This window comes from Oncorhynchus tshawytscha, linkage group LG05 (assembly GCF_018296145.1).
Source record: "Oncorhynchus tshawytscha isolate Ot180627B linkage group LG05, Otsh_v2.0, whole genome shotgun sequence".
In the NCBI taxonomy this organism is placed as follows: domain Eukaryota; kingdom Metazoa; phylum Chordata; class Actinopteri; order Salmoniformes; family Salmonidae; genus Oncorhynchus; species Oncorhynchus tshawytscha.
This window is the reverse complement of record NC_056433.1, coordinates 76,945,242-76,959,191: the sequence shown is the minus strand read 5'-3', so window position 1 is coordinate 76,959,191 and position 13,950 is coordinate 76,945,242. Positions and strand designations below refer to the sequence as shown.

The 13,950-nt window shown below is 41.0% G+C and overlaps 2 protein-coding genes across 19 annotated transcripts in view; one reads left to right on the top strand and one right to left on the bottom strand.

Moving 5' to 3' along the window:
- The window catches only part of dock7 (dedicator of cytokinesis 7), a 64,774-nt gene extending 62,438 nt beyond the window's left edge, over window positions 1-2,336 (bottom strand). For all 18 annotated transcript variants that reach the window (XM_042322379.1, XM_024422316.2, XM_042322376.1 and 15 more), the window contains exon 1: window positions 2,242-2,336. In XM_042322379.1, the coding sequence (XP_042178313.1) occupies window positions 2,242-2,279 (38 nt within the window). In that variant the 5' untranslated portion in view covers window positions 2,280-2,336. The remainder of the gene's footprint in view (window positions 1-2,241) is intronic.
- Window positions 2,337-2,732: 396 nt separating this feature from the next.
- atg4c (autophagy related 4C, cysteine peptidase) lies at window positions 2,733-13,682 on the top strand. Its single transcript, XM_024422315.2, has 11 exons — window positions 2,733-2,832; window positions 3,237-3,376; window positions 4,474-4,557; window positions 4,683-4,922; window positions 6,167-6,500; window positions 6,878-6,948; window positions 7,634-7,785; window positions 10,400-10,478; window positions 11,258-11,334; window positions 11,871-11,990; window positions 12,378-13,682. The coding sequence occupies exons 2-11, from the start codon at window positions 3,301-3,303 to the stop codon at window positions 12,543-12,545; spliced, it is 1,401 nt and encodes a 466-aa protein (XP_024278083.1). The 5' UTR covers window positions 2,733-2,832; window positions 3,237-3,300; the 3' UTR covers window positions 12,546-13,682.
- The last annotated feature ends 268 nt before the right edge of the window (window positions 13,683-13,950 follow it).

Genomic DNA, 13,950 nt, shown 5'->3' with positions numbered 1-13,950 from the left:
TAACACTGAAAGTAAAGCAAAAACTAAACTTAAATGGGAAACATAGAAAGAGCTAAGAAAAGATGAACCACTTTTTAGACATGCTTTCAATGAGAATTACAGATGTATACAACACATTTCTATGTGAATTTGGTCAGGTTGCCCAAAAAGTTACATATTGCGGCTTTAAATGCAAAACACAATCAGACATTGTTTTGGCCTGACTTAATGAGAAAGAACTGAAACTCAGTCTCAACTCCAAAGCTGAAAAGGGACTTTGAACAGGCCTCGCTGTCTCTAAAGTCTTCCAAAAAGCTTAGACTTTTTGAGATGACATTTGGGAAGCAAAGACTGAACAGAAATACTTTTGTTCAGATCAGACAATATACAGAATAGAGCCATACTCCCCCAGTCCTCCTAATAAAAAAAGACAGCCAGACTCACACCAACAACAGAAGACATGATGGATATAATACCTGCTATTCATAGTCTCATTCTGTCAGTAATTTCTAAATAATACCAGGAGATGTCATCACATCACAGCGTTCCAAAAACCCTCACAGATGATCCTTTGGGGGTGATGGTGCTCCTTCATCAAGCATGGAGGTCTGAGCTCAACCATAAATGTATGTGTGTGTTTTACTATACTTGTGCGTACCAGAAGTCCATTTTTTTCAGTCCTAACTTGCAAAATGGCTATTATAAAGGTTAGGTTTAGGGTTAAGGGAAAATATAATTTTAAAGGGGAATCAATTGTTGCTCCCCAAAAAGTCCTCAAGTATAGTAGAGTGTGTGTGTGAGATTATTCTCTATATAGGGGTTATGTTCATAAATCACTTATTTGTTTCCCCTCTTCTTTATTTGTGCAGACATTCTTGGTAGGCCTATGTACTTTATGTTAACAACAACTGCTTCATAGATTCATTTTTACACTCATGACTTGGCAAATGTCACAATAATGCAGACACTAGTCGCTACTAAACTGAAACCAACCCCACAGCCACAATAATCATTATGAATAGGCCTATAATTTGCCTCCTGGCACAGACTGCTGTCCTGTAAAACGTTTTTTTACCTTTATTTAACTAGGCAAGTCAGTTAAGAACAACTTCTTATTTTCAATGACGGCCTAGGAACAGTGGGTTAACTGCCTGTTCAGGGGCTGAACGACAGATTTGTACCTTGTCAGCTCGGGGATTTGAACTTGCAACCTTTCATTACTAGTCCAACTCTCTAACCACTAGGCTACCCTGCCGCCCGGCCCCAGCGGCAGGGTGGGGGGACTAAATACTGCTTAAAGGTGTCCTGTTAATTTGCTCTACCACATACGGTTTAAGTGTGATTTGTGCAACATATTATGGCTAGCTACTTTATGATGATTTGGCAGTTTCAGTTTGACAATACAATCAAAATAAAAAAATATATATAAAAAAAAAAATCACCTTTATTTAACCAGGTAGGCTAGTTGAGAACAAGTTCTCATTTGCAACTGCGACCTGGCCAAGATAATCAACAGTTGGATGTTGTGATTGCTATATCATAAACAAAGCGAAGGGGTAACCAAACTCTTTCTTCGCATGTGATATATGACCCATTTTCTACTCGATTATTTTACATCCAGCTTTAATTCCACTGGCATGCACTGCAAGCAACGGAAATTGACACAAAGCCCTTTGTTCGTTTCAATAGACGTATTAGATCTGAATGCATACATTTAACTGGGGCAGTTAAGTTTGATCATGTCGGGCTTTTACAGGTAAACTAGTTAACATTCTCCATGACGATTTTAGCTACTGTATTGTTTGCTACGGTGTCAATGAAGTCTCGTCGATGTGTCAGTGGCAACCACCCAGCCGTAGCCACCAAAGTAGCTCAGCTGTCTAACGTTACTATGGATTTTCTAGTAGTCTACACGCAGTCCAATGAATACTTAGCTAAATCCTTGTAAATAAAGATAATGGTTGTAATTGATAGTACGATATATGTCAAAGGTACATTTCAAACCCGTATGTATGTAACCGCACGAGACAAAAATAACATTGCGAAAAACTGTTCTCTATGGGCGGGTCACTGGGGCATCTTTGATATGGCTAACGACAGCTAACTTGGATGGATGCTAGCTGGCTGGGCCTTAATTGCGAATGGCTTTGCTTTGAAATGGAGCTCAGAGGACGAAAGGTTTTTAAAGATTGAAAACGGCATAGCTTAAACGGGGGACTCTGTCAATGCAATCACTGTAAAAGTTAGAAGTAACTCCCTTACCTGCTGATTTTTTGGGCGAATGCGCGGCGCTCAGCCATAGCTGTAGCCGCTGATGTGCTTGGATTCACAGGCTTTCCACTACTCTCAGCTGCTGGAAAAAAAAGAGACTGGGAATAGCTACCGTAAACCTCATAAAGCATGCGCACACGAACACACCCTGCCAGAGGTTAGACAGACTGTAGTTGTACGACACCAAAAACGGAATTAATACAAGTTTCATAATGCCATTTGGCACATATTTACTGTTGAATAAATGTTCATTTTCAAATAGTTTATCACAACCTCACTGGATTCTTGAATTTCATGCAAGTCCCAATACATTGTCTGACTATAAATCATTTATGGGAATGGAATGTTTTGGCACCCTAAAAGCGAATTGTAAGTAATGGATCAATTTAAAAATAGGTCAGCACCAACAATTTAACTGAATGAAGGAATGTGACTGTAAAAGAGATGATGTGCTTGTAGTAGCCGCGCAGAAACATTTACGTTGCAGAATGACGCAAACACCGCGAGAGTCGCGTGCTTGGCTTGTGGTTTTGCTTCCTCAAAATGTAAACACTGGGAGCTGGTGAGCTAGCCAGATACACAGTAAGTATCAAACTGCAATGCGAACTTTTATGTTAAATTATTTGACATGTATAAATGTATTCGAACGAGTCTCGGATGTATGTTGTTATACCGGAGACTGAACGCAAAGTTAAATTATTCGCGTGACCGCTAACTAGCTGAACAATGTGTAAATTAGCTCGCTAACGTTAGCTAGCTAACTGTTTGCGCTCTGGCTAACTCCATTGCGTTCATTGTCAATCCAAACATGTTTGCCATGACACTTCCATAAGGAGTTGGCTGGGGTAGAGATTAGGTAGCTAGCTGGGGGTTTAATGTTGTTAAACTGCTAGTCGGCAACACTGTAACGTTACCGTTTCAATTCAAACCCTTTGTCTTTAACTAAAACGACAACATAAATGAATGTCTTGTCCTTTCAAATGAAGCATTTCAGGAAGACAGTGCGGTTGTTAACGACGCTGGGATGAGTTCAAATTCCCGGTGGTCAAAATGGAGAATAAAGGGACTGATGAGGTGGAGAAATTGAAGACAAAGTTCTTGTCAGCATGGCACAATGTGAAGTACAGTAAGTGCATCGTAATGGTTATTCCAGACTCCCATTTAGGCTCCTGTTATCCTCTATACGTTGCTGTCTCAATCCTTCTAATTTAAGTTAATTGACCACGGCAATTTAAAACAGGCTTTGTAAGATTTAACAGCTGTCATCATTCGCTTCAGCACATGACAGATGTGATAATTACCAGAGCATGTGTGATTATTCTGATAAGATAAGAATCAATTGTGGCTGACTCTGCAGCTTCTCAAGCATGTGCTTATACTCCATATAATTTCTATACGGATCCTCTGTCTGACCCTAGCAATACTATCTGTGCTTCAGATAGATGATCATAACACAGGTACACCTTGTACTGTGGAAAATAAATGGCCACTCTAAAATGTGCAGTTTTGTCACACAATACCACATATGTCTCAAGTTTTGAAGGAGTGTACAATTGGCATGCTGACCCCAGGAATGTCTACCATAGCTCCACCATAACTGTTGCCAGAGCATAAAGAGAAATTCTTAATACGTCCTACTGGCCTCACAACCGCAGGCCACGTGTATGGCATCATGTGGGCGAGCTGATGTCAATGTTGTGAACAGGGTGCCCCATGGTGGAGATGGGGTTATGGTATGGGCAGGCATATGCTACAGACAACGAACACAATTGCATTTTATCGGTGGCAATTTGAATGCACAGAGATACCTTGGCGAGATCCTGAGGCCCACAATCAACAGCCTGATCAACTATATGCGAAGGAAATGTGTTGTACTGCATGAGGCGAATGGTGGTTAAATCAGATACTGACAGGTTTTCTGATCCACGCCCCTACCTTTTTTAAGGAGTCTTTGACCAACCAATGTGTTTCTGTATTCTCAGTCATGTGAAATCTATAGATTGGAGCCTAATGAATTTATTTCAATTGACTGATTTCTGTATATGAACTGTAACTCAGTAAAATCTTTTGAAGTTGTTGCATGTTGCGTTTTATATTTTTGTTCAGTATTATAATATATGCCATTTAGCATTTGCTTTTTTCAATGATCTACCAACTAAGCTACTGAGTTCATTCACAACGACCTACCCTATGGCTAATTACCTATTTCATTCTGATCTTTAGGTTGGGCTTTGAAGTCAAAAACCTACTTTAGCAGAAATTCCCCAGTGTTCCTCCTGGGGAAATGCTACCATTTTAAGGCTGACGGTAAGGTAACACACATGTACTGGTTTTCGGTCCGCATTGCTGTGTTCCCTTTCCGAATAGACTCTTACTCACTGGCTCCTTTTCAATATGTGATTGATCTGATTGAATATGATTTCTTTGATCAGATGAGGATAGCCCAACAGAGAGCTGCAGCACTGAGGTCTGTGATGCACCCCCCGCCACAGGGGGTGACGACGTGGAGGCCTTCCGGAGGGACTTTGCGTCCCGTGTGTGGTTGACCTACAGAGAGGAGTTCCCTGCCCTGCCAGGCTCCTCCCTAACCTCTGACTGTGGCTGGGGCTGTATGCTGAGGGCGGGACAAATGATGCTGGCTCAGGCCCTCATACTACACTTCCTGGGCAGAGGTCAGTGGGATGGCAGTGGGCCAGGGTTGTGTTCATTAGGCACTAAATGGAAGAAAACCTTTTGAAATGGGGACTACCAGAGGTGTATTCAAATGGAAGGAAATGTGTTGAAACAGTGAGGGGTAACCTGAAAAAATCATTTATATTGCTACAGTTTCTATAGTTGCTTTCTTGCAATGGTTTGCTATGTTGTGCACTGATGAGTACACCCCTGGTCCAGTAAGAAATACTTATTTTAGATTTCCATTGCAAAAAAAGAAAATACATTTTCTGTTGCGTGCCCTAATGAATGCAATCCACGTTTATAGTAGGACCCTTATAACTCTTACTAAAAAAAGGAAAGTCCTTGGTTCCTCATTCCTTTGTCAAACAATATCTGAGAATTTCGTAATTTAATGAGTTTTGTCATTGAAGTGCTTTCTCTGTTCTTCATAGTAGGATCTCTTGAGATTCACACTAGTGAATATGAAACTAATTTACTACCATTTTAATGCAACCATTTAGAAAACAATATTTAAGCCTTAACTTGTTCTTCCACTGAATGTGAAATACAGTATGTCATTAAATAAATCTTTTAAGCTATAAAATTACTAATGGCCACTTAAAGAACTGAAATTGATCAATAAATATCTTTCATTCACTCTGCAAGGTCATTATGTTACTGCCTCGTGCCCAAGTCCGTCTCCTTTATGGCATTGGCCACTCACACCCTCGCCACCCCAGGTGCCCACCCTGTTTGTAGGGCTAAAACGCTGTAAAAGTGAAATACTGGACATACTGAGAGGCCTATAATTGGACTATTATACAATAGGGTTTTCTCATTCTCTTATTTAAAGTCAAACTCGACTATCTGTTATAGCAGAAGATTTAAGCCCAAACTTTATTTCCCTGAGTTCTGAAACTCTATATTCTAAGAGTCTTTGGTCTGGAGAGTGTGGTTCGATGTCTGAGGCGTTGTCATAGACAACAGGGCAAATACTTTTGTATATATTTTCAGTTTGATCATTTCCACGGTCGAGCTGAGAGCCAGAACGCCAGTACCTTTTGCTGTAGCTTTCTTGTGCTGAATGTAGCTTACATTTTGTTTTCTCAAGATATTGGCATATTTGCAGAACATAAGTGCCTCATACAAATGTTTTAATGTTAAAATGATTTCCTTCGCTAGCAGAGTGTTCGACTAACAAAATGGAAAAGATATACCAGATGTTAACTCCCTTTGACCCTCCTCTGTCTGTGTGCCTCAGACTGGATGTGGTCGGAGGCGTTGGCCCTCCAGCCTCTGGACACAGAGACCTGGACCACCAGTGCAGCCAAGCGTCTGGTGGCCAGCCTGGAGGCCTCACTACAAGGAGAGAGGCCCTCGGACCCAGGACCAATGCTTCATGCTCCAGGGGCCCCTGGAAGAGTGGAGGAGGCTGACATCCACCAGAGGGAGGTCTACCACCGCACCCTGGTGTCCTGGCTTGGGGACAGCCCTCAGGCACAGCTGGGTGTCCACAGACTGGTGGAGTTAGGCCTGGTGTCTGGGAAACGGGCAGGGGACTGGTATGGCCCTGCCGTGGTGGCACACATCCTGAGGTGGGTCTGATTCTAGGGTTACATTAATGCTGTTTCACACATCCTGAGGTGGGTCTGGTTCTAGGGTTACATTAATGCTGTTTCACACATCCTGAGGTGGGTCTGGTTCTAGGGTTACATTAATGCTGTTTCACACATCCTGAGGTGGGTCTGATTCTAGGGTTACATTAATGCTGTTTCACACATCCTGAGGTGGGTCTGGTTCTAGGGTTACATTAATGCTGTTTCACACATCCTGAGGTGGGTCTGGTTCTAGGGTTACATTAATGCTGTTTCACACATCCTGAGGTGGGTCTGGTTCTAGGGTTACATTAATGCTGTTTCACACATTCTTGGTGGCCACCAAATAACTATCTTTCCCTCTCTTTCACTCTTAGAAAAGCTGTAGAGGAGGCAACAGACCCTGGGCTGTCGGGCATAACTGCTTATGTCTCCCAGGACTGTACAGGTATGACAGATGAACCTCCTCGGGGCCCAAGGTCTGGGCATCTCATCAGGAGAAACACAGTGTAGGAGGACAATGTATGTAGAGCTGGAATGGAGAGCGAGAGCCAGGGAGGAGAGAGCGAGACTATAGATGGACAGAGAGGATCGAGGGAGGATGGGTAGAGAGAGAGAGCGAGAGAGAGCTGACCAGGAGAGTGCTACAGATGTGACAGGAGGCTAACCACCTCCTCTAACCCCCCTGTCCTAAATCGTCCTCTCTCCAATAACCTGGATTTTGAATGAAGTCCTTATTCTCAACAGCGAGTGATTGGGACTGGTTGTGTGACAGAGAGAGGCGAATGTTAAGATGAGAGCTGCAGGATCTAGACTCTGCCCCCTGTGTGAGGGGATCAGTGTGGGGTCAGTAGTAGGGCACTATAAGAATGAGAGATGTGGACAGCAACAGTGGATTACACTCTCACTACTGTACAGAATACAGACACACTTATGATTGGAGACCTGGGTGAGAGAGTTGAGTACAGAAGTTGCTCTATAGCTTACCTGTGTAATAACACCTGACTGCATTTTCACTTTATAGTAAGAACATTCATGATCATTGCAAATGTCCTTCAGTGTGTGATAGCAGGGTTTAGAGGCAGGCAGATGACCAGGCAGGCGTTTGACCTCTGGTATTGATCCCTTTATAGTTTACAGTGCTGATGTCATCGATAGCCACCAGTCGTGTGTGGCTGGGGGAACAGATGCCCTGCCCCTTACTGACAGCCGGGCGGTCATCATCTTCATCCCAGTCCGACTGGGGGGAGAGAAGACCAACCCAGAGTACTTCAGCTTTGTCAAGGTGGGAAAAACAATAGCCCTAACCCTTGTAGGATGATCCAGTCTAGAATGTAGGTTTAAGTGAGTTGTGGTTTTAAAATCACTACTTCTGATTGTCCAGAAAACACGTAAACTTACTACCACTATGTTATATCAAACAAAGGGATCTCTAACCTAATCAGAGAGCCTGTGTATTAGCAAAAATACCTACGGAGTACCATATTTGAATTCCAGATTCAGGTTAAAGGTTGTGTCTGCAGGGAAGTGACCTAATAAAAAGCATGAGCAGACACACACCCAGAAATGTTTGAAGAGTAAAGGTGAATAAACTGTATGAAAATAAAGTCCCACACTATACTTAATGTCCTCCCAACAATTGAATGGGTGAACTTCATCAAGGCTTCCACCACGCCTTCAGTTTTTTTTTTTTTTTTCACTTTGCTGTTACGTTGCTGATGAAGTTTACCCATTCAATTGTTGGAAGCACATATAGTGTGCAAATTTCTTAATTTATTTTGTCTTAAAGGCCCAGTTCAGTCAAAAACCTGATTTGTCTTGTGTTTTATATTTTTTTCCACAATGAGGTTAGAATAATATTGTTAAATTATGATAATGCCCTTTTAGTATAAGAGCTGTTTGAAAAGACCGCCTGATATTTCAGCCTGTTTTGGTGGGATGGAGTTTTGGCCTGCCTGGTGACATCACCAGGTGGTAAATTAGTTAGACCAATAAGAATGAGTTCCAAACCTCTCTGCCAATAACAGCTAGTTTTCAGTTTTCCCAGACAGTCTTATCAAAATTATTGGATGAGAAATTGCTCTTTGTTACTTTTTTTTACCATTTTAATTTAAAATAATTACAGTAAGGTACTTAATTGTTACACAGAAATGATTTGCTATTAAGAAAAAAAGGCTTTACCAGCACAGCTACTCATGAGTAGTAGTTCCCCTTCTCAGCTAATTTAGATATGATAGCAGGGAGACAGTAGACAGCATTAGCTACAGCAGTCCATAAACCTGTTATAATGCATATGGCTGAGTATAAACCTGGAGACAGTATTAGCTACAGCAGTACATACACCTGTTATAATGCATATGGTTGAGTATGAGACAGTATTAGCTACAGCAGTACATAAACCTGTTATAATGCATATGGCTGAGTATAAATCTGGAGACAGTATTAGCTACAGCAGTACATAAACCTGTTATAATGCATATGGCTGAGAATAAACCTGGAGACAGTATTAGCTACAGCAGTACATAAACCTGTTATAATGCATATGGCTGAGTATAAACCTGGAGACAGTATTAGCTACAGCAGTACATAAACCTGTTATAATGCATATGGCTGAGTATAAACCTGGAGACAGTATTAGCTACAGCAGTACATAAACCTGTTATAATGCATATGGCTGAGTATAAACCTGGAGACAGCATTAGCTACAGCAGTACATAAACCTGTTATAATGCATATGGCTGAGTATAAACCTGGAGACAGTATTAGCTACAGCAGTACATACACCTGTTATAATGCATATGGTTGAGTATGAGACAGTATTAGCTACAGCAGTACATAAACCTGTTATAATGCATATGGCTGAGTATAAATCTGGAGACAGTATTAGCTACAGCAGTACATAAACCTGTTATAATGCATATGGCTGAGTATAAACCTGGAGACAGTATTAGCTACAGCAGTACATAAACCTGTTATAATGCATATGGCTGAGTATAAACCTGGAGACAGTATTAGCTACAGCAGTACATAAACCTGTTATAATGCATATGGCTGAGTATAAACCTGGAGACAGCATTAGCTACAGCAGTACATAAACCTGTTATAATGCATATGGCTGAGTATAAACCTGGAGACCGTATTAGCTACAGCAGTACATACACCTGTTATAATGCATATGGTTGAGTATGAGACAGTATTAGCTACAGCAGTACATAAACCTGTTATAATGCATATGGCTGAGTATAAATCTGGAGACAGTATTAGCTACAGCAGTACATAAACCTGTTATAATGCATATGGCTGAGAATAAACCTGGAGACAGTATTAGCTACAGCAGTACATAAACCTGTTATAATGCATATGGTTGAGTATGAGACAGTATTTGCTACAGCAGTACATAAACCTGTTATAATGCATATGGCTGAGTATAAACCTGGAGACAGTATTAGCTACAGCAGTACATACACCTGTTATAATGCATATGGTTGAGTATGAGACAGTATTAGCTACAGCAGTACATAAACCTGTTATAATGCATATGGCTGAGTATAAACCTGGAGACAGTATTAGCTACAGCAGTACATAAACCTGTTATAATGCATATGGCTGAGTATAAACCTGGAGACAGTATTAGCTACAGCAGTACATAAACCTGTTATAATGCATATGGCTGAGGATAAACCTGGAGACAGTATTAGCTACAGCAGTACATAAACCTGTTATAATGCATATGGCTGAGTATAAACCTGGAGACAGTATTAGCGACAGCAGTACATAAACCTGTTATAATGCATATGGCTGAGAATAAACCTGGAGACAGTATTAGCTACAGCAGTACATAAACCTGTTATAATGGCTGAGTATTTGACCGTGTGTCCCCTGGTCTCCATCCTCCTCAGAGCATATTGAGTCTGGAGTACTGTATTGGTATCATCGGGGGCAAGCCCAAACAGGCCTGCTACTTCGTGGGCTTTCAAGGTTAGTGTTTCACCCAGAAACCAACCTGAGGACTAAAGACTAGAGGACAGTGGAGATAATTTGCCGTACTGTCCCCCTCCTCTCTTCTCTCTGTATAAAGAGATAAAGTAAGTTAATGCATTTGTGTTTGTGAGGAGAGGAGTGTGTGTAAAACAGCTCTTATTTTATTTTCTCTGACCCATCAAAGCCCTACTCATTTATCACAAGGGGTAAACATCCGAAGTTGTGTCCGTAATTGATTTCCATAGGAGACATGCATATAATTTAATTCTCATCCATCCAGCGGGGCCCCAAAGTGAGCCACTCTCCATCACCTTCAGTGGACGGGAGGAACCTTCAGTTGTACATCTTGGCAGTCAATATTTACATTTTACCAATTTGAAATGAAGTGTCGGATGATGTCTAAATGACAAGCAATACATTCTCCCTGTCAAGCGTCGACTCCGGCCCGTATACATCATATGCAAATGGTCGAATATAATTGCGTGTTTGTAAAAGTAATTTCCCCACACAAAAATTTAATGACAGCCCCCTTTCTGTGGCCGGGAGGGAAAAATGTGCTTGTACAACAGCATTTGATTATGCAGAGTTGAATCCGCACTGATCAATATTAAAAAACAGGAGGCGTATTTGACTGGGAGAATGCTAACAGTAGCCTAGCGAAATTACTTTTCTGCATAGAAATTGGAGGGAAGGAGTTTGTCGTCGCTCGTCGGTGTGGTAGCGTTTGTAATAATCAGATGTTTTTGAATAACTTGTCTTTTGTTTTGTCCTTGCAGATGACAGCTTGATTTACATGGACCCTCATTACTGTCAGTCTTTTGTGGATGTCAGCACTAACCATTTCCCTCTTCAGGTAATGGGAAATTACACTGAGCTGACTGGGGCTCAGTAATGTGAATTTAATAGTTTCTGTTAGTACTTAAGGGTATGAATCCTAAAGCAGCCTCCGTTCAATTACTGAGTCCCTGGCTGCTGATTTATTTGCTACTCAGATATGTGAGGCTGCTGTGGAGGAGAAATATGGAGAATATAGAGAGGCTCAGATACTATGATCCTGAATATTTCAGCAGTAGAACACATAAAAACCTGCATTTATCATTGACTACTGCATTGAAACTTCTCCTGATGCTTGTCTGTAGAGCCAGCACACAGTGGGACACGAGACCAGAAACAGAGCCAGATTTTTTTTTTCACCAGTCTGAGTGTGTGACAACAGATGAATTTGAATTTCATTGCATTCATAAAACATAACATTTTATATTCATAAACTTTCCTACGTATCTTCAATACTTTACTGCATTATCACAATCAATTAAACAAGATTTGTTTTCAATAACCAGTAATAATAATCGTTGTCAATTTGACACAGCGAACATTTTGTATTTTTAGTCGTATCATTGCCCGTCGCCAAAGAAGATGCCTTTCAGTAAGATGGACCCCAGTTGTACCATAGGCTTTTACTCTAGAAGTGTCCAGGACTACCAGACAATCAGCCACGAACTGTCCAAGGTGGGTGAACTAAAGGCTTTACTATTTAGTCAAAATCATCTTAGTTTATTACTTAATCATTGTCATCAGATAAATTAATACCCAATATGAAAGCATAGAACGTGAGTGAGAGGAAAGCATATATGTGTTAACTGTGGATAAGTGTCTGCTATAATGACCGTATTATACAATACTCTGAATGTCTAAGAGAAGTTACATCAACTGGCCATCTGGTGGCACTATTTAGCTGTTAATCTGAGGCAGTTTCCCTCTCCCTGCTCCCATCCCTGCCCTACAACTGTGTCTGTTGCTTTCATGCAGGATGCTCGCGTCTTAACTCAATTAAACTTTTTAGGCTTTTATATAACATTCTTTGTGTCTGTCTTTGTGTCTGTGTTTGTGTATCAGGTGTTGCTGCCGTCAGCGAATGAGAAATACCCAGCATTCACTTTCATGCAAGGTCACGGAAGAGATTACAACCTTTCGGCGGAGTTGACCCCGGAGAAGAGGGAATGGCCGTTTATCCGTGACCCACAGAGAGCAGCCGCTACCGCTGGAGACTTCGTGCTGCTCTGAAGGTCAACGCTGCGGTCAAAAGTCATGGTCAGAGACTTTTAAACCGACCAGCGAAGTGACTTTACCAGACAGACTGAAACCTGCTTATCCAAGGCCAGGACTCTATTCCACAATTATGAAAATACATAGCCAATATAAAAATGTTCTCACACCAGCATTCATGACTTAATACACGAAACCTAAAAATATTTAAATTGTTATCTTATACTGTAGATAGTTGCTGTTAGTTTTGATTGTTCTGTGGAAATCGGTAACATAGGGCAAAGGATCAAACAAACATACCATGGGTCTGTAAGCGCTATGAGGTTGTACTGAGGGTTATGCGATGTACTGTATCTTGTACACTGTGCATTATTGATCCAGATGGAGAATTGGGTGCCTTGGCTTATTGGAAGACAAGCTCTCAGCCAAATATAAAACACATTTGCCTTGTAAGGAAATCAGTTCTGCACTTTAGGAGGCGGTAGTCATCAGAGGTTATGTGTGAGGATATCACTGTGGTTCTATAGCTGGGCCTTATAACACAGTGAAGTGCTATAGGAGAGTGTCATTCAGACTATTTTTTTTAGAAGTGTGTAGAAATACTTTGATAGTCCTGAAGGTTTTAATGGTAAAATATGTTCTAGGGTTACACTCTTATGATTTCCAGACCACATTTCCATTAGGAGGAAAAGTTTTAGATTGCCAAATCATTTCAAGACGTCTTTGAATTTTCAAACAGCCATTTGAGAATTTCTGACCTTGAAAGGATACAGTACTTTGGTTCATGCATTTTTTTTATTTCCCAAAGCAAATGAGTTGTCTAAATGGAAAGGTTTTCCAATGTCACAGTCAAACCCATCTATAGAGGTGACCGGTACAATGCCTTGCTTCTCTTTGTACTTTCACAATAATTACAAACTTTAAATATACCTTACCCACATACTAAGTTAATTGAGTAATCTCATTTAAATGGGGAGATATGTAGAAGCCACATTTTCTTATGTGGGTTGAATGTAATTGAAATGTTCAACTGTAAATGCATAAAGACCGCTACGTTCTACCCGTGTTGCTAAATGTTCCCACAATTCATCTCTTTATCACAGTATTGATTCTCACACTGCTGTGTAGCAAAGTAGAATAAAGTCATAAAACCTTTTGGATTTTCTGATCTGTGCACCTCTTTACGAGCATTAAAGAGACTGATATCTCTTGGAAAAACATATTGGTTTTGTCTCATCTTGCCATGCATAATACAACACTTGTTGTGTTGAAATCCTGTTTATTACCCACTCAAATGTACTAGATTAAAACTAATCGTATGTGCTAACCATCTCTACAGCCCATTAACCAGCCGGCGGGAAGATGTGACCCTCTGACACAGGCTGGGATTGTGTCCGCCCGTGGAGGAAAAGAAAATATCCTC

Excerpts from the sequence above, each read along its gene's own strand:
- atg4c (XM_024422315.2), top strand. The coding sequence starts at position 3,301 with ATGGAGAATAAAGGGACTGATGAGGTGGAGAAATTGAAGACAAAGTTC. Across the intron at positions 10,479-11,257 it reads CTACTTCGTGGGCTTTCAAG|ATGACAGCTTGATTTACATG; the intron begins GTTAGTGTTTCA and ends TTGTCCTTGCAG. Across the intron at positions 11,991-12,377 it reads TCAGCCACGAACTGTCCAAG|GTGTTGCTGCCGTCAGCGAA; the intron begins GTGGGTGAACTA and ends TTTGTGTATCAG.